The following is a 19,324-nucleotide window of genomic DNA, read 5'->3' on the forward strand; positions in this document are numbered from 1 at the left end:
GCTGGTCGTTAAAAAACGACTAGCAGAGAGATGGCAAAATATGTGGAACGCACAAATCCACAATAAACTACACGAGATCAAACCTTTGATAGAAAATTGGACACACAATAGGCAGTATGATAGGAGATCTGAGGTTGTCCTTACTCGTTTGAGAATTGGACACACACGACTGACTCATCAATACCTTTTGAAGGGAGATGACGAAGCAGTATGTCAGTACTGCAATTGTACCGTAAGTGTTAAACACATACTTTGCAATTGCATCGCTCTTGATCAATGTCGTAGACAGCATTTTGGAAATGCAAGTTTGAGTGAGATTTTGGGCCAGAGGCCAAAACTTGATAAGTTACTGAACTTTCTTAAAGTTGTAAATATTTATAAAGAGATTTAATTAATTATTCATATACTTATTGATTATTTATTATCATATTTTTTTATTATTATTTATTATATATTTATATCTGTTTTGTTGTTTTGTTTATTTGATCTTATTCATGTTTATGTGTTGTATCTATATTTTGTTATATATATTAGGTTCATTTATTTATTTATTTTACCTTTTGCCTTGGCGCAGCATGGCCTGAATGGCCCTTGTGCCAGAAAAGTCGCACCAACCAACCAACCATTCATCATTTGGCTTGATAAGACTTGTTATGGAGTGCATATTAGTCTAATTTATCATGTTTTTAATATATTTTTTTAAAATTTGCGAGTTAGCACTATTTTTTCAGAAATTTAAAAGTATAACAGATTTTGTACAACCATAATCATCTGATTTGCTGTGAATAATGAGCTGTTTTTATATATGAGTTAGGCTTAGATATAATGTTGATTATATCCAGCAGAATTGCGTACTTTTTAGTTTCGTTAAAAATGTTTTCAATACTCAAAAAATAAACAAGTTTTATTTAATACACACCTGTTTTAAGGCGTCCATCTTTGTCTTTTTCGTGGTGGTGGTGGTTCTTCTGAGGAAGAAGAATTATCATTCTTGGATGAGGACTCAGATGTGGTAGAATCCTTCTTTTCATCCTCATCCTCGGATGATGACTCATCGCTGCTATCACTAGGTTCTAGCGGAGAGCTAGGCCCTTCCACTAGATTGTAATAGCAGGTAGATTCTTCTTCCTCCTTTCGGGGTGCAATTGCCCCAGCAGCAGCAGGTATCTGATTTTTGGATGCCATCATCACCTTCTGCTGCTGGCTGAGAAATGTTCTCTAACCCTGTATGGGATATACACCTTTTCAGGGACAACAGCCATGACTAGAGGAGTTACTTTATTTTTATCATAATTTTTCACCCCTTTAATAGTAGCTCTATATCCAGCAAGCACATTTCTCTTGTCTGCTACCACAATTTGATTATTTTCCATGCTACGAGGGCATGGTGAAAAGTTCTCGGCCTAGTAGTGAAAAAATGAGTTTTTTATTTTAAAAATGCATTTATTTCTCAATGTAGTCTTTAGTTCAATACACTTTGTCCAACATTTCTCCAATAACAGTATTCCCTCCCTGAAGTGCGATTCTGGAAGGTCTTCAAAATATTATTTACTGCTGCTATCACCTCTTCACTTGACCTTAAAATGTTTTCCCACCAAACATTTTTTAAGATTTGGGAATGAATGAAAGTCAGAGGGAGCCAAATCTGGCAAATAGGGAAGACGTTTCTATAATTTATACTTCAAATCCCTCAATTTTCCCATTGACAAAGCACTTTTGTTAGCGGGTGCATTGTTCTGGTAAAAGAGGATTTTTTTTTCTTTTGCAAACCAGGCCTTTTCTCTCTAATTTTTTCATCTATCTGGTCAAGAAGATGTGCATAGTATTCCCCATTAATTGTTTGACCCTTTGACAGGTAGTCAATTAAAAGAATCTCTTTGGAATTCCAAAAAACACTAGCCATAACCTTTCCAGCCAATGCAATTGTCTTTGCTTTTTTCGGTGCAGAGCCACCAGCTTCTACCCACTGTTTGGACTGTTGTTTTGATCCGGGTAAAGTGATGAACCCATGTTTCATCCATCATAACAAATCTGTGCAGAAAATCAGTTGGATCCTTTTTAAAATGGCACAAACATTGCTGAGAAAGTCAATTCCTCATTTGTTTATGATCAGCATTTAACAAATGCTGCACCCATATTGCGCAAAGCTTTCTCATACTAGGTTCTACATGTAAACTGTGCCTTACCCTTTCTTCTGAGATGCCTACAGCCTTAGCTATCTCATTTTTAATCATCGATCATCTAGAACTATATTGTGTATCTTCTCGATATTTTCTTTGGTAGGTGCAGTTTTTGGCTGTCCTTTACGTGGATCATCTTCATTTGCCTGTATGTTTCAAATCCGCTGCATTGCTTGAAATGCCAACGATTTGGACATTCACAAACATCCTGATGTGGGAAAAGCACATGCACACAGTGTGGAATCGAAGGTCACCAGAGTACTGAGTGTACCGATACTCCATGCTGTGTGAATTGCAAAGATGCCTATCCTGCCTACTCTCAGAAATGTTTTGCATGGCAGACAGAGAGAAGGATTCAGCGCGTCAAAACAGTTAACTGTCTACCTTATTCAGAGGCTTGGCGCATGGTCACTTTAAGTGCACCTTTGAATCAGAAGACATTTGCGGCTGTTTTGAAATTCACAAAGTCATGTGGAGTTCAAACAGATATTTTTGTTAATCCAAAAGAATCTCTTCCTTGCTATGCAAAATGTTTGCTAATGCAATCAAAAGAAACCGAAGAAAAGGAGAGTATCAAGACAAAAACATCACTTCTTAAAGCAGGGTTAGTAACCAGAAATGTCTGTTCAAAGAAAGCAAATAAGAACCCACTTAACAAACAAAAAGTGAAAGCAGCCCTCTGTAAATGTAAAAGATCATAGACTCAGTCCATGAGTGAGTTCTCTGATATATCTGACAAAGAGCCTAATATGGAGGTGATAAAACCAACATCACCCCCCTAAAGAAAAATCTTTGAAATTAAAGAGGGATACCCTTTCTAAAAATGCTGCCTTAAACACATGATAGATTACAAAATAATCCAATGGAACTGTCATGGTTTCTGCAACAACTTCTCTGACATTAAACTCATGACATCATCTACTTTATTTTTTCTGTGGCACTCCAGGAAACCCATCTAAAACCTGGAGAAAAAATTTCCTTGAAAGGATTTGACCTCTACCGAAAGGATGATTATAGCCACAACCGTGCCAGTGGAGGTGTTGCTATTCTGGTTTCAAATCGCATTTCATCCTTACCGGTACAAATAACCACTGATTTGCAAGCTGTGGCAGTCAGAATTTCTATTGGAGTAACTGTCACAGTTATCTCTATATACTTGCCACCAGATGTCAGAGCCAACGAGGATGAATTGGATGCATTAATTGAACAGCTGCCAACTTCATTCCTTTTTCTTGGTGATTTTAATGGCCATAATAAATGTGGGGCAGTCCAGACATCAATTGTCGAGACAGAGCCATTGAGAGATTTATAGGTAATCATCAACTGTTTTTATTTAATACTGGAGAACTGACATACTTTCATGCCCTATGAAGAACATTTACTGCCATAGATCTATCATTAGCCAGTCCAAACCTGTTTTCGGCATTTTCATGGGAGGTTGGATCTAATCCACTCTCTAGCGACCACTTCCCAATATTTTTAAAATATCAAGGCAGAGAAAGCTGTGAAACAGCCCGTCCACCACGCTGGAAACTGGAAACGGCAGATTGGCCTACATTCTCCTCTTTGGCTAACATCACTGAGGAAATGGCCAATACTGCTGATATCAATGATGCAGTTGAAATTGTCACTTCTACTATTATTCAGGCAGCTGAGAAAACAATAGGGAAAACATCAACTAGATATCCAAAGAATCCGAAACCATGGTGGAACCAAAGTTGCGAGGCAGCATTTAAAAAACAAAAGAAAGCATGTGGCATTTTCAGAAGATACTTTATTGCTAACAATTTGGTTGCTTTTCAAAAAGCAAAGGCAATTGCCAGAAGAATTAGAAGGCAAAGCCAAAGGGATTCTTGGAGGAAGTATGTTTCTAGCATAAGATCATCCATTAGCTCAAAAACAGTCTGGGATAAAATTCACAAAATCAATGGCAAATGTGCTTCCCACTGTCCATGCTGGAAAATAATGGCACAATAATCAGTGATATACAGGATATTGCTGATATGTTGGGTGAAACATGTTCCTTTTTATCCAGCAATATAATGTATACTAGGAATTTTCAAGCTTTTAAAGCCCAAAGAGAAAAACAAAATTTAAATTTCTATTCCTAATCTAATGAGGAATATAATGTGCCATTCAGCAGAGCAGAACTGTATACAGCAAATTCTTGTTTGGGAAATAGTGCTGTAGGTCTGGATAAAATTCACTACATCATGATTAAAAATCTGTCTTGCAATTCCCTTAACCTTGCTGCTGCGCCGACTGCATTATCGCGGGATCACATGACCACCTGTTATTAATGAGATGCTAAAACCATGAAATCACGATTTTAATAAAAAAATTCGCGTTATATTCGAGTTTTCTTGCTATTTTAGCTATGATTCGCTCTTTTGTAGGTCGATTGACTTTGTTTAAGCCAATAAGCGTTTTGTCACCACCCCTGGGCCATAAATATTTCGGGAAATACATTCCCCTACTATTTACAGTAAATCTTCGAAGTTAACGAGACAGTTGTTGAAAACAATCAAAGGGAAACTCCTTCTAAAGTTTTATTGGGTATCTTCTGTCTTTGTTGACATTACTGTAACTAATCACAGACTTGTGAAAGGAAAAATTGCTGCGAAAAGTCCCGCCTCCAACCTTCGAAGTAAAATGTAAATAATCACAATAAATTCGCTTTTTAAATCGTTTTTTAGCTCTAATTAACTAATTTTAACGTTTTAAGACATTAAATTAGCTAATTCAACAGTATTTAATCGTATTAATATGTTTTTAAAACTATCTAGCAAGAAATATTCCCGGGAAGCTCCACCTCTCTATAGTAAGTCTATGGAAGACGTTCTTCCTGTTAATTGGCTTTAAAATTTTTGTTTCTACGCTTATTACGCTCTAATTGGTCATTTATATTATGACTGATTTAACTTTAACGAATGAGAGCTTTTTTCAGAACATGTGGTCTGGATTTTCCCGCGAAGAACCAATCCACGTGATTGAAGTCATTATGTAAACAAATGTTAAAAAATAGCTATATTCATTATTTTAGAGCGTAATTCTACTAGTTTTTATGTTATTTGACTCTACTTAGACAAGAAGATATTTTATCAAAAGCTTCTAGCTGAAAATTTTTTTGGGAAACTCATTACTTCTGGATATTGCGTAATCGCAAGAAAAAATTAACTAATCATTTATTATAGGGTATTATTATAAATAAAGCGTTGAAAAAATATGTAAAAAGTGACAAATATTCACTCTTATAAAAGTATGTTGATAAAATAAACTTTGATCTAAAAATACCCGAGCCACTCCCCACTCCTCTCTTCCCGCAGGGTAATTAGAGACGTAGTGTAAATAATGGCAATAACTTCTCCCCCGCTCTAGCTAGAGAGCTCCGGTTTGTTTTGTTTAAAAGAAGACAGATGTGTCTAACGAACAGATGTACAAAGTTCAGCGAATCTCTGTAAATTAATTTTTTTTTATTGTTCGTGAACTTCGAAATTTTAATATTATTTTAAATTTGTATTAAACTAAAAATTAAACAATCGTAAACCGCAATATGTTTTTAATCAAACACAAAAAACAGATTAAATATAGCGCGATTTTGAAGCGAAATATCTCGATTTAAAAAATTATCCAAAAATTCAAAAAATGCTCCGCATGGACTAGGTTAATAATCTTCTGAATCTGTTTAACAGAATATGGACAGAACATACTTTTCCTGACTGTTGGAGGATATCAATTATCCTCATTCCAAAACTTCGTAAAGATTGCAAGAATCCTTCTAATTACAAACCAATCTCTCTGACAAGTTGTCTCTGTAAACTCTTTGAGAGGATGGTAAACAGACGCCTGATGTTCCTCCTAGAGTGAAAGAACTACTTTTTATTACATCAGAGTGGATTTCGTAGGAACAGAAGTACCACGGACAATTTAGTAAACCTTGAAACATCTATACGCGAAGCGTTTGTTCAACGACAGCACTTAGTGTCTGTGTTTTTCGATATAGAGAAGGTTTATGATCGATGTTGGCGATACGGAATATTTCGTGATTTGCACAAATTTCGATTGCATGGTAATTTGCCAGCGTTTATAAAAAAAAAACTTCTTGCAGAATTGAAGATTCCAAATCAAGATGGGCAACACTCTATCTAGGCCTTTTGTTTTAGAAGAAGGTGTTACTCAAGGTTGTATTTTGAGTGTGACTTTGTTCCTAGTCAAAATTACAGCATAGCTCTGTGTCTTCCTTCTAGTGAAATACTCTCTGTATGTGGATGACTTTCAGATTTTTTGCCAGTCTAGTAACATGAGTTTCATTGAGAGACAACTACAAACATCCCTAAATCGCATAGACAATTGGTTCAAGACCAATGGTTTTACTTTCAACATGGAGAAGACCTCATGCATCCACTTTCGTTGAAGGCATGGTTTACACTTGGATCTTGAATTTACGTAAATGGGATTAAAATCCCGATGGTCAATGAGGCTTAGTTTGTAGGTCTTACATTTGACCAAAAACTGACTTTTTTTACAACATTTGTGCAATTTGAAGAGTAGATGTTTGAAAACTTTGATGTTTTATGCTCAGGTTTTATAGAGCCTGTGTCTTCTTGAAGTTGGACTATGGATGTGTTGTGTAAAGCTCTGTGAGAGAATCTACTCTTCGGATGCTGGATCCAATCCACCATCAAGCTTTGCGTTTGTGCACTGGTGCATTTCGAACTTCCCCTGTCCAAAGTTTGTATGTGGATGCTTATGAGCCTCCACTATCTCTCAGGAGAGAACAGTTGTCTCTTTTTTATTATATAAAACAAAAATCTCTTACTAAACCTTCAGTTGATTGTACAGTATCAGATACTCAGCTGAAAAGGTTATTTGAAGCTCGCCCAAGTAGTGTTCCTACATTTGTCATAAGAATGGAGAATGTAAGCAACACGATTGACCTGAACATAAGCAACGTTTCACAGGCCGAGATTGATAGTACACCACCCTGGTCTACTCCTGTGATAAATGTTGACTTTAGCTTAAAGCAGTTTCCTAAGGAATCCACACCAGACTACGTCTATAAACAGCACTTTGCAGAAATCCAACACAATGACAGGAATTTAATTTTCATTTACACTGACGGTTCTAAATCGAATGATTATGTTGGCTCAGCCTTTGTCTGCCAGGATGAAATTGTGGCAGAGCAAATTTCATCAAATTCTTCTATTTTTACTGAAGAGCTGCATGCTATCTACTTAGCCTTAAACTATGTAATCAGAAAAGGTCATCGTGGTTGCGTGATTTACACTGACTCAGTTAGCGCACTTCAGGCTTTGATCTCGTGTGAACGTAGTTCTCACTCTATAGTGATTAAAATTCGTAAATTGTTTTGCCATCTTTTTGCAAGGAATTTATCTATAAAATTTTGTTGGGTCCCAGGCCACGTAGGTATAAAAGGAAATGAAGAAGCTGACGCAGCTGCAAAATCAGCTAGTCCTTCACAGCATATAATGCCTATTGAAGGAGGTGATTTGAAGCTAGTTGTTAAAAAACGACTAGCAGAGCGATGGCAAAACATGTGGAATGCACAAATCCACAATAAACTACACGAGATCAAGCCGAATATAGAAAATTGGACACACAATAAACAGTATGACAGGAGATCTGAAGTAATTCTTACTCGTTTGAGAATTGGGCATACTCGGTTGACTCATCTGTACCTTTTGAAGGGTGAAGATCAGCCATTATGCCAATATTGTAACTGTACTGTAAGTGTTAAACACATACTTTGCAACTGCATTGTCTCTGAGAGGATACGTAGACAGCATTTTGGAAATACAAGTTTTAAAGAGATTCTGGGCCAGAGGCCAAATCTTGATAAATTGTTGAACTTTCTGAAAGTCACTAATTATCATAAAGAAATTTGATTATTTATTTAAATATTTATTTATTTATATGTTGTTATTATATATACGTGTACCGTTATATATTTTTGTTATTGGTTTTGTTATTTATTATATTAGTATAGTGATATTTGATTAGTTATTTATTTATTTACTTATTTTAGAGTTGTATTTACTTTGGTTTTTCTTAGTAATCTTGTTGTATATATTTGTTGTTATTTGTTTATTTATTTATGTAATAATGTCCTATGTTCGTTAGTGTGATGTCTTAAAATTTTTACCATTTGCTTTGGCGCAGCTTAGCCTAAATGGCTCTTGTGCCAAAAAACTAGAACAAACCAACTAACCAACCCATCCTTGCCGGTACAAATAACAACTGATTTGCAAGCTGTGGCAGTCAGGATTTCAATTGGAGTAAATGTCACAGTTTGTTCTGTATACTTGCCACCACATGTCGGAGTCAATGAGAATGAACTGGATGCCTTGGTTGAACAATTGCCAACACCATTCCTTTTACTTGGTGATTTTAATGGCTACAATCGTATGTGGGGCAGTCTCGACATCAATCGTCGAGGCAGAGCCATTGAGAGATTTATAGGTAATCCTCAACTGTATCTATTTAATACTGCAGAAGTGACATACTTCCATGCCCCATCAAAAACGTTCACTGCCATTGATCTATCATTAGCAACTCCGAATTTGTTTTTAGCATTTACATGAGAGGTTGGATCTAATTCACTCTCTAGTGACCATTTCCCAATATTTCTAAAACATCGAGGCAGAGAAAGCTGTGAAACAGCCCGTCCACCACGCTGGAAACTGGAAACGTCAGATTGGCGTGCATTTTCCTCTTTGGCTAACATCACTGAGGAAATTGTCAATACTGCTGATATCAATGATGCAGTTGAAGTTGTCACTTGTAATATTATTCAGGCAGCTGAGAAAACAATGGGAAAAACGTCAACAAGAAACCCAAAGCATCTGAAACCATGGTGGAACCAAAATTGCGAGGCAGCATTTAAAACACAAAAGAAAGCTTGGGGGATTTTCAGAAGATACCCCACTGCTAGTAATATGATTGCTTTCCAAAAACCAAAGGCAAATGCCAGAAAAATAAGAAGGCAAAGCCAAAGGGATTCTTGGAGAAAGTATGTTTCAAGCATAACATCATTTACTAGTTCAACAGCAGTCTGGGATAAAATCCATAAAATCAATGGGAACTATGCTTCTCATTCTCTGTACATGCTGGAAAATAATGGCACAATAATCAGCGATATACAGGGTATTGCTGATACATTGGGTGAAACATTTTCTACTTCATCCAGCAATATCATGTATATAAGAAATTTTTAGGCTTATAAAGCCCAAAGTGAAAAACAATATTTAAACTTTCATTTCTCATCTAATGAGGAATATAATGTGCCATTCACCAGCACAGAACTACATACAGCGATCTCTCGCTCAGGGAAGAGTGCTGTAGGCCCGGATAAAATCCACTACAGCATGATTAAAAATCTGTCAAACAATTCTATTTCTAATCTGCTGTGTCTGTTTAACAGAATATGGACATAACATACTTTTCCTGACTCTTGGAGGCTATCTATTATTATTCCTATTCCCAAGCCTGGTAAAGACCACAAGAATCCCTCTAATTACAGACCAATCTCTCTGACAAGTTGCCTGTGTAAACTTTTTGAGAGGATTGTAAACAGACGTTTGATGTATCTCTTAGAGAAAAATGAATACTTCTCACCACATCAGAGTGGTTTCCATAGGAACAGAAGTACCGCTGATAACTTAGTAAACCTTGAAACATCTATACGCGAAGCGTTTGTTAGACGACAGCACCTAGTGTCTGTATTTTTCGATATAGAGAAGGCTTATGATCGTTGTTGGCGATACGGGATACTCCGTGATCTGTACGAATATGGGTTGCGGGGTAATTTGCCAATTTTTATAAAAAACTTCCTACAGAATCGAAGATTCTATGTCAGGATGGGCAACACCTTATCTAGGCTTTTCACACAAGAAGAAGGTGTCCCTCAAGGCTCTATCTTGAGTGTGACTCTGTTCCTAATTAAAATTAATAGCATAGCTAACTGTCTTCCCCCTAGTGTGAAACACTCTTTGTATGTGGATGACTTTCAGATCTCCTGCCAGTCTAGCAACATGAGCTTTATCGAGAGACAACTGCAAACCTCCCTAAATCGCATAGACCATTGGTCAAAGATTAATGGTTTTAGTTTCAACATAGAGAAGACTCTGTGCATCCACTTTTGCCGAAGGCGTGGTTTGCACTCGGATCCTGAAATTTACTTAAAAAGGGTTAAAATCCGAATGGTCAACGAGACGAAGTTTTTGGGAGTCATATTTGATTCCAAACTGACGTTTTTACTTCACTTGCGCAATTTGAAGAGTAGATGTTTAAAATCTCTGAACCTTTTAAAGGTACTGTGCTGCTTATCCTGGGGAGCAGACAAAGTTTCTATGCTCAGGATTTACAGGGCCCTTGTCTGCTCTAAGCTGGACTACGGTTGCATTGTTTATGGCTCTGCGCGAGAATCTACTCTTCGGATGCTGAATCCAATTCACCATCAAGCACTACGTTTGTGCACTGGTGCTTTTCGAACTTCTTCTGTACAAAGTTTGTATGTGGATGCTTATGAGCCTCCACTATCTCTCAGGAGAGAACAGTTGTCTCTATTTTGCTATATAAAACAGAAATCTTAGTCTAAACCTTCAGTTGATTGTACAGTATCAGATACTCAGCTGAAAAGGTTATTTGAAGCACGCCCAAGCAGTGTTTCTTCATTCGCCGTAAGAATGAAGAATGTGAGCAGCACGATTGACCTGAACACAGGCAACATTTTACAGCTAGAGGTCTGTAGCATATGTCCTTGGTCAACTTTTGTGATAAATGTTGACTTCAGCTTAAAGCAATTTCCAAAGGAATTTACTCCAGATTATGTCTACAGACAGCATTTCGCAGAAATTCAACACTATGACAGGAATTTAATTCCTATTTATACAGATGGATCTAAATCTGATGATTACGTTGGCTCAGCTTTTGTCTGCCAGGATGAAATCATGGCAGAACAAATTGCATTGAATTCTTCCATCTTTTCTGCAGAGCTGCATGCCATTCATTTAGCTTTAAAGTATATAAATAGGAAAGGTCATCGTTCCTGTGTTATTTACACTGACTCAGTTAGTGCACTTCAGGCTTTGATTTCATGTGAATTTAGTTTTCACTCTATAGTGATTAAAATTTGCAAATTGTTTTGCCATCTTACTGGGAGTAATTTCTTTGTAAAATTTTGTTGGGTCCCAGGCCATGTAGGTATAAAAGGGAATGAAAAAGCTGACGCAGCTGCAAAGTCAGCTACTTCTTTGCAGCATATAATGCGTATTGAAGGAGTCAATTTGAAGCTAGTAGTTAAAAAACGACTAGCAGAGAGATGGCAAAACGTGTGGAATGCACAAGTCCACAATAAACTACATGAGATCAAGCCAAATATTGAAAATTAGACACACAATAAACAGTATGACAGGAGATCTGAAGTAATTCTTACGCGTTTGAGAATTAGGCATACTTGGTTGACTCATCAATACCTTTTTAAAGGTGAAGACCAGCCAGTATGCGAGCATTTCAACTGCTTTCTAAGTGTAAAACACATGCTATGCAACTGCACAGCTTTTGATCAAAGTCATAGACAGCATTTTGGAAATGCAAGTCTGAGAGAGATTTTGGGCCAGAGGCCAAATCTTGACAAATTATTGAACTTTTTGAAAGTGAATAATATTTATAGACATATTTAATTATTTATCTAGGTTATGTTTATATATATACCTTGTTGATTATTTATTTATTTATTTATTTATTTATGTATATATCTTGTTATTATTCATATGTATATTGTTAAATTTGGTTTTGTTATTTATTAGTTTATTTATTTATTTATATTGAACATCTTATATAAATAAATATATATATATATACCATTTGCCATGGCGCAGCATGGCCTGTATGGCCTTTGCATTAATAAACTCTAACAAACAAACAAACAAACATCTAGGCTTTTCACCCAAGAAGGTGTCCCTTAACGCTCTATTTTGAGTGTGACTCTGTTCCTAATTAAAATTAATAGCATAACTGTCTTCTAGTCAGTGTGAAACACTTTTTGTATGTGGATGACTTTTAGATTTCCTGCCAGTCTAGCAACATGAGTTTTATCGAGAGACAACTGTAAACCTTCCTAAATCGCATAGATTATTGGTCAAAGATGAATGGTTTTAGTTTCAACATAGAGAAGACTTCGTGCATCTACTTTTGCCGAAGGCGTGGTTTGCACTCTGATTCTGAAATTTACCTAAATGGGTTTAAAATTTTAATGGTCAACGAGACGAAGTTGTTGGGAGTCATATTTGATGTCAAACTGACATTTTTACTGCACTTGCACAATTTGAAGAGTAGATGTTTAAAATCTTTGAATTTTTTAAAGGTACTGTTGCTCATTTTGGGGAGCAGACAAAGTTTCTATGCTCAGGATATACAGGGCCCTTGTCCGCTCAAAGCTGGAATACGGATGCATTGTTTATGGCTCTGTGCGAGAATCTACACTTCGGATGCTGGATCCAATCCAGCATCAAGCATTTCGTTTGTGCACTGGTGCATTTCGAACTTCTCTTGTCTCAAGTTTGTATGTGGATGCTTATGAGCCTCCACTATCTCTCAGGAGAGAACAGTTGTCTCTTTTTTATTATATAAAACAGGAATCGCATACTAAATTTTCAGTTGATTGTACAGTATCAGATACTCAGCTGAAAAGGTTAATCGAAGCTTGCTGAAGTAGTGTCTTTACATTCATCATAAGAATGGAGAATGTAAGCAGCACAATTGACCTTAACACAAACAATATCTCACTGGTTGAGGTTAATAGTATACCATCTTGGTCAATTCCAGCGATAGATGTTGATTTAAGCTTAAAGCAGTTTCTGAAAGAAACCACTCCAGACTGCGTCTATAGACAGCGCTTCGCAGAAATTCAACATTGTGACAGGAATTTAATTTTTATTTATAGTGATGGATCGAAATCGGATAACTATGTTGGTTTAGCCTTTGTTTGCCAAAATGAAATTGTGGCAGAACAAATGGCACTGAATTTTTCCATTTTTTCTGCGGAGTTGCAGGCTATTTATTTAGCCCTAAAATACATAAATAGAAAAAGTCATCGTTGCTGTGTGATTTACACTGACTCAGTTAGTGCACTTCAGGCTTTGATGTCGTATGAACCTAGTTTTCACTCCATAGTTATTAAAATTTAGAAACTAATTTGTTGTCATCTTGCAAGGAATTTCTATATAAAATTCTGTTGGGTCCCAGGCCACGTAGGAATAAGAGGAAATGAAGAAGCTGATTTTGCTTCTAAGTCAGCAAGTCCTTCACAGCATACAATGCGTATTGAAGGAGGCGATTTGAAGCTAGTTGTTAAAAAACAACCAGCAGAGAGATGGCAAAATATGTGGAATGCAGAAACTCACAATAAACTATACGAGATCAAATTTTTAGTAGAAAATTGGACACACAATATGCAGTATGATAGGAGATCTGAAGTTGTTTTTACTTGTTTGAGAATTGGACACACTTGACTGACTCATCAATATTTTTTGAAGGGAGATGACGAACCAGTATGTCAGCACTGCAAGTGTACTGTATGTGTTAAACACATATTTTGGAACTGTGTTGCTTTTGACCAGAGTCGTAGACAGCATTTCGGAAATGCAAGCTTTAGAGAGATTTTGGGCCAGAGTTTAAATCTGGACAATATAGTGGACTTTTTGAAAGTCATTAATATGTATAGAGAAATTTGATTATTTATTTATTGTACAGTTCTATTTACTTTGTGTTACCTATTTAAATTATTATAAATATTTTTCGTAATTGTTTATTTATTTATTTATATTACTATTGGCTGTTTAATGGTTAAACTGTTATGTTTTGTTTATTCGTTTTTGTTTTTATGTTTATATATGTGTCTTCCTATTTATTGTATATATGAAATTGTACCATGTGTCATGGCGCAGTATGGCCTGTATGGCTTTTGTGCCAATAAAAACTAACTAACTAACAAACCAAAGTTTGTATGTGGATGCTTATGAGTCCCCACTGTCTCTTAGGAGAGAACAGTTGTCTCTTTTTTATTATTTAAAACAGAAATTTGATACAAAATATCCAGTTGATTGTACAGTATCAGATACTCAGCTGAAAAGGTTATTTGAAGCTCGCCGAAGTAGTGTTTGTACATTCTTCATAAGAATGGAGAATGTAAGCAGCACGATCGACCTGAACATGACCAACGTTTCACAGGCCGAGATTGATAGTATTTTATTCTGGTCTAATCCTGCGATAAATGTTGACTTAAGCTTAAAGCAGTTTCCTAAGGAATCCACGCCAGACTGTGTATAGACAGCGCTTTGCAGAAATTTAACACAATGACAGGAATTTAATTCCCATTCACACTGATGGTTCTAAATCAGATGATTATGTTGGCTCAGCGTTTGTCTGCCAGGATGAAATCGTGGCAGAGCAAATTACATCAAATTCATCTATTTTTACTGCAGAGCTACATGCTATCCAGTTAGCCTTAAACTATGTAATCAGAAAAGGTCATCGTCGCTGCGTGATTTACACTGACTCAGTTAGTGCACTTCAGGCTTTGATCTCGTGTGTACCTAGTTTTCACTCTATAGTGATTAAAATTCGTAAATTGTTTTGCCATCTTGCAAGGAATTTTTCTATAAAATTTTGTTGGGTTTCAGGCCATGTTGGTATAAGAGGAAATGAAGAAGCAGATGCAGCAGGAAAATCAGCTAGTCCTTCACAGCACACAATGCGTTTTGAAGGAGGTGATTTTAAGCTAGTCATTAAAAAACGACTAGCAGAGAGATGGCAAAATGTGTGGAACGCACAAGTCCACAATAAACTGGATGAGATTAAACCTACGATAGAAAATTGGACACACAAGAAATTTTATAACAGGAGATCTGAAGTTATTATCACTCGTTTGAGAATTGGACATACTCGGTTGACTTATCAATACCTTTTGAAGGGTGATGAGCAGCCAGTATGCCAGTATCGCAACTGNAATTCCTGAGGCATGTTTAATGCACTTAATATATGAAAGTTGTGTGCGCTTAATGTTTAAAAGTTTGATGCAGTTAATATATATAAATGTATACAATTCTTCATCTTAGAAACTAAACTTAAAATATCAATACACAAACAGCAAACAGTATTTGTACATGAGAAAGTGAAGCTATTCTTTACTCAAAAGTGTTCAATAGAATTAATATAATTAAAAAATCAAGTATAAATATATACAAATCTTCATGATAAAAAGTAATGTTAACAGATCAATACACAGCAAACAGTATTTCTGTATTACAGACTGAAGATAATCTTTAGCTGTATTCTGTATTCTATCATTTATTTCATCATAAAACTTCTGTATACACAACATTTTTGGTAAAAAAAGTACTATTATTTGGAATCAATTTGCCTTGTTCTGATGTTTTCAGAATCTTGATTTTGACATCAGTTGCTCTCCTTACTCTGGAAAAAGCAACGTAAAGTTGTCCATGTCCAAAAACAGGTTCAGACAAAAAAATTCCAACCCTGTCAAGAGTCTGTCCTTGTGACTTATTGATGGTCATTGCAAACGAAGCCTTGACAGGAAACTGTCTTTGTTTCAGGGTAAATGGGTAATCAGAACCATTATTTGTTAAATCAGTTTGTGGTATCAGGATTATCTGTCCCGATCCGGACCCAGTAAGCACTTCAGCTTCAATGACATGATCTCTTGAACTCATCACAACTAATCGGGTTCCATTACATAATCCCCTTTTTGTGTTGAGGTTCATCTGGCATGTAACTTATCACGCGATTTCGGTTTATCATTCGATTATCCTTTTTCAATTGGCTTCGTTACGTTTATTACGGTATAATTAAAGGAATAGAAGATTAGAATAACAATATTCATTTCATTCCTTTGAATATTGTTATTCTAAAACTTTGGCATGCATAAAACATATTTAAACATACAGTATGCTCACTATTCTGTACGCGAAGTGAAAGGTTCGCTAACTCTGGACTAAGAGAATTTGTAAATATGAAGTTTGTCAAAAAATGAAGCAAATACACAAATCGTATTTCAAAAAACTGGTTATTTAATTCAATTATATCCAACTCACCAAATAAACCATATCCAGTTTATAATCCATTAGAAAAATTCTTTCTACGAACGTTTTCGTCTATATTTAATAGACATCCTCAGGTATTAATGTGATGGAACTAAGGCTAGTGGAATAGAACGTCTTTGAAAGTTCCGTTTAACGATGTAATTCGAATATGATGCGTTAAAATTAAAATTATGTAAAATATTTAAAACATATCCGAATAAATAATCAATTGATTTCACGTAGATCATGACGTAGTAAAATGACGGAGGAAATACTTTAAAATTTCTACACTTACAAAGGAAGTTTAATTTAGCCGAAGTTCTGCAGACATTTTAACGCATCATATTCGAATTACATCGTTAAACGGAACTTTCAAAGACGTTCTATTCCACTAGCCTTAGTTCCATCACGTTAATACCTGAGGATGTCTATTAAATATAGACGAAAACGTTCGTAGAAAGAATTTTTCTGATGGATTATAAACTGGATATGGTTTATTTGGTGAGTTGGATATAATTAAATACACAAATCTAACGACACACAGAAATATACAGTTCGATGTAACATGAAGAAAAGCTGAATGAGGGGAAACAACGTGTCACACAGAGACATAGAAGACTAAACAATATGACCAAAAAAAAAACTTTAAATGCATGTGTGAACACACAAAGTACGATAAGCGTTGCTCTAATACATGTCCCGTCTATTGTTAGAAACTTTTTGTTCGAAAATAAAATATTTTATATGTAGTATTAGTTGCACATCTTACAGACAGTAATTTATATATTTTTGTTATATAACTTTACATCTTAAAATTAGAGAGATTAGTTATATGAAACATAGATGTTTGTAAATTTAGTTAATACATTTATTGTTTTTTATTTAAAATTCAGACTAAATGCTTATTTTGGTTATTTATTATTTTATTTGTTTTTACGAAGTTAATATTGAAAAATAAATTGTCATTGTCAAATATAAACTCGGATTTAAATATAGAACGTTACGATGTTACGAAAGTGTAACTATCAAAGTTCGTGGAACTGTGATCCCAGCTTTTCAAAGTGACAAAACAGTTAATTATATGTTAATAAGACAGTGTTGCTCAGATAAAAGAATTATATGATTTANATATAACTTTACATCTTAAAATTAGAGAGATTATTTATATGAAACATAGATGTTTGTAAATTTAGATAATTCATTTATTTTTTTATAAGCATTTAGTCTGAATTTTAAATAATTCGGTTATTTATTATTATATTTGTTTTTACAAAGTTAATATCGAAAAATAAATCGTCGTTGTCAAATATAAACTCGGTTTTTAGTATAGAACGTTACGATGTTACGAAAGCGTCACTATCAAAGTTCATCGAACTGTCGTCCCAGCTTACCGAAGTCACAAAACAGTTAATTACGTATTAACAATAAGGTGTTGCTCGGATAAAAGAATTATATGATTTAATATTGATTCTTACGGTACGAGTGCATCTGTTGAGTGCAGTTTTTCAACCATGAATCGAATTCTTGATTTTTATATATTATGAATATTCCGAAAATATGTCAATTCTAAGGCCTAACGGTTGGCAGAGACAAAGCGATTTAAAACGGTTCGAACATTAGGTTAAAACATTGAAATATTTTTACTAATATTTAAAACTAGCAGGCCCCGCCACGTGTTGTTGCGACTTAAAATGTATCTATTACAAATGTATAACATTACCCTCATGGGGGAGGGGAAATTTTTTGAAAAATTTTTTCTTAATGTACATTCTTTTGACGTACCCTATTAAAACGCAATCAAAAAGCAAAAAACCGTATCTAAAATAGTATAAATAGAAGCAGAGTTCTTTACGGTAAGCCTTAATTCTTTCTATCGCTCTCCAGTTGGGAAATTTCGACATATTATATAAAAACACGTGCGTATTCGAATGCAGCATTGTGTCAAAATTTCAAAGGAATCGGTAGGAACAAATGAACATTACGTTTTCACTTATAAAGATAGAAGATGATGTGTTTTAGTTCATTTTCACAGAAAAGCAAACTTAGGGCGTCGTACTTGTAGCGTCATCTGTTGGACATAAGAGCCTTAACCTAGATGATATCTTTTAATTTATATGAATGTTTAACGGAATGATATACAGCCTGTGTCCACCCTGCAGTTCCATTCTAAATATTGGTGAAAGAATTTTTGAAATCGGATGAATAGTTTTGGAGATTACCTGCTACATCCAAACTTTCTTACTTACAAACATTACCTGTTTATAATATTAGTATAGACAATATATGAAATATTATCAATTTAAGAGAAAGTATGAAAATCAATTTCGAGAGCTGTTTTTGTGGTTAAGCGTTAATGCTCTCTTTTTCCTTTTCCTTAATGACGCGCTCTTCAATACAACCATTAAATTGCCACTTATGGTCTAAACTAGTTCAAACCCACCTCGGGCAGTTCTTCCATTCTTGAAATTAGGTGCAGGCGTTAATAGCAGCAAAGGAAATTCATTTGTTTGTTTGAAATTGTATGAAAAACAAAAAAATATGAAGTGCTGTCGTTAGAAAATCGTGTTTTATTGAAGGCCGTTATTTAAACGTGTCAGTCGATAAGTCTAATTTAATATTAGACTTATTGACTGACACGTTGAGGCCTGCTTCTTTAATATTAAAGACGCAGGCCTCATTTTTGAATAGACCATTTTGTTATTTCTGACCAACAATGGTGTAGTTTATCAATAAGAAATGACTTAAACCATTCAACTTTTTTGGAAAGTAACTTTTTGTTGATCCAATGTATTTCACAACTATAATAATTTATAAAAAAACAGAACTTATTAAAAAATACAAACTTTTCTTTCATCTTAAAGAAATAAAGTATAAAATTTTTTTTGTATATTTTTTTTACTTTAATTTAAATACAAAACATTTTTATTATAATTTAATATTTTAATGCCTATATGTTATTGTGTCTGTTTTCAAAATAAGCCACCAGACCGTTCCAATCATCATTATTGTGTATCCATGTTAGTA

The 19,324-nt window shown here is 35.0% G+C and overlaps 3 protein-coding genes across 3 annotated transcripts; 2 read left to right on the top strand and 1 right to left on the bottom strand.

Annotated features, from left to right (window-relative positions):
* Nucleotides 1-7,090: 7,090 nt before the first annotated feature.
* LOC111613365 lies at nt 7,091-8,086 on the top strand. Its single transcript, XM_023354712.1, has one exon. The coding sequence runs from the start codon at nt 7,091-7,093 to the stop codon at nt 8,084-8,086; it is 996 nt and encodes a 331-aa protein (XP_023210480.1).
* Nucleotides 8,087-10,865: 2,779 nt separating this feature from the next.
* LOC111613364 lies at nt 10,866-11,619 on the top strand. The gene has a single exon (XM_023354711.1). It carries the CDS (start codon nt 10,886-10,888, stop codon nt 11,588-11,590), a length of 705 nt encoding a protein of 234 aa, XP_023210479.1. The 5' UTR covers nt 10,866-10,885; the 3' UTR covers nt 11,591-11,619.
* Nucleotides 11,620-15,556: 3,937 nt separating this feature from the next.
* Nucleotides 15,557-15,982, bottom strand: LOC111613366 (ATP-dependent DNA helicase pif1-like). Its single transcript, XM_023354713.1, has one exon. The coding sequence runs from the start codon at nt 15,980-15,982 to the stop codon at nt 15,557-15,559; it is 426 nt and encodes a 141-aa protein (XP_023210481.1).
* Between the last annotated feature and the right edge of the window lie 3,342 nt (nt 15,983-19,324).

Source organism: Centruroides sculpturatus, unplaced genomic scaffold, assembly GCF_000671375.1.
Source record: "Centruroides sculpturatus isolate CEXI.00-Female unplaced genomic scaffold, Cexi_2.0 scaffold1632, whole genome shotgun sequence".
In the NCBI taxonomy this organism is placed as follows: domain Eukaryota; kingdom Metazoa; phylum Arthropoda; class Arachnida; order Scorpiones; family Buthidae; genus Centruroides; species Centruroides sculpturatus.

Bases quoted from the DNA above. Each gene is read 5' to 3' on its own strand.
- LOC111613365 (XM_023354712.1), top strand. From the start codon at position 7,091: ATGGAGAATGTAAGCAACACGATTGACCTGAACATAAGCAACGTTTCA.
- LOC111613364 (XM_023354711.1), top strand. From the start codon at position 10,886: ATGAAGAATGTGAGCAGCACGATTGACCTGAACACAGGCAACATTTTA.
- LOC111613366 (XM_023354713.1), bottom strand. From the start codon at position 15,982: ATGAACCTCAACACAAAAAGGGGATTATGTAATGGAACCCGATTAGTT.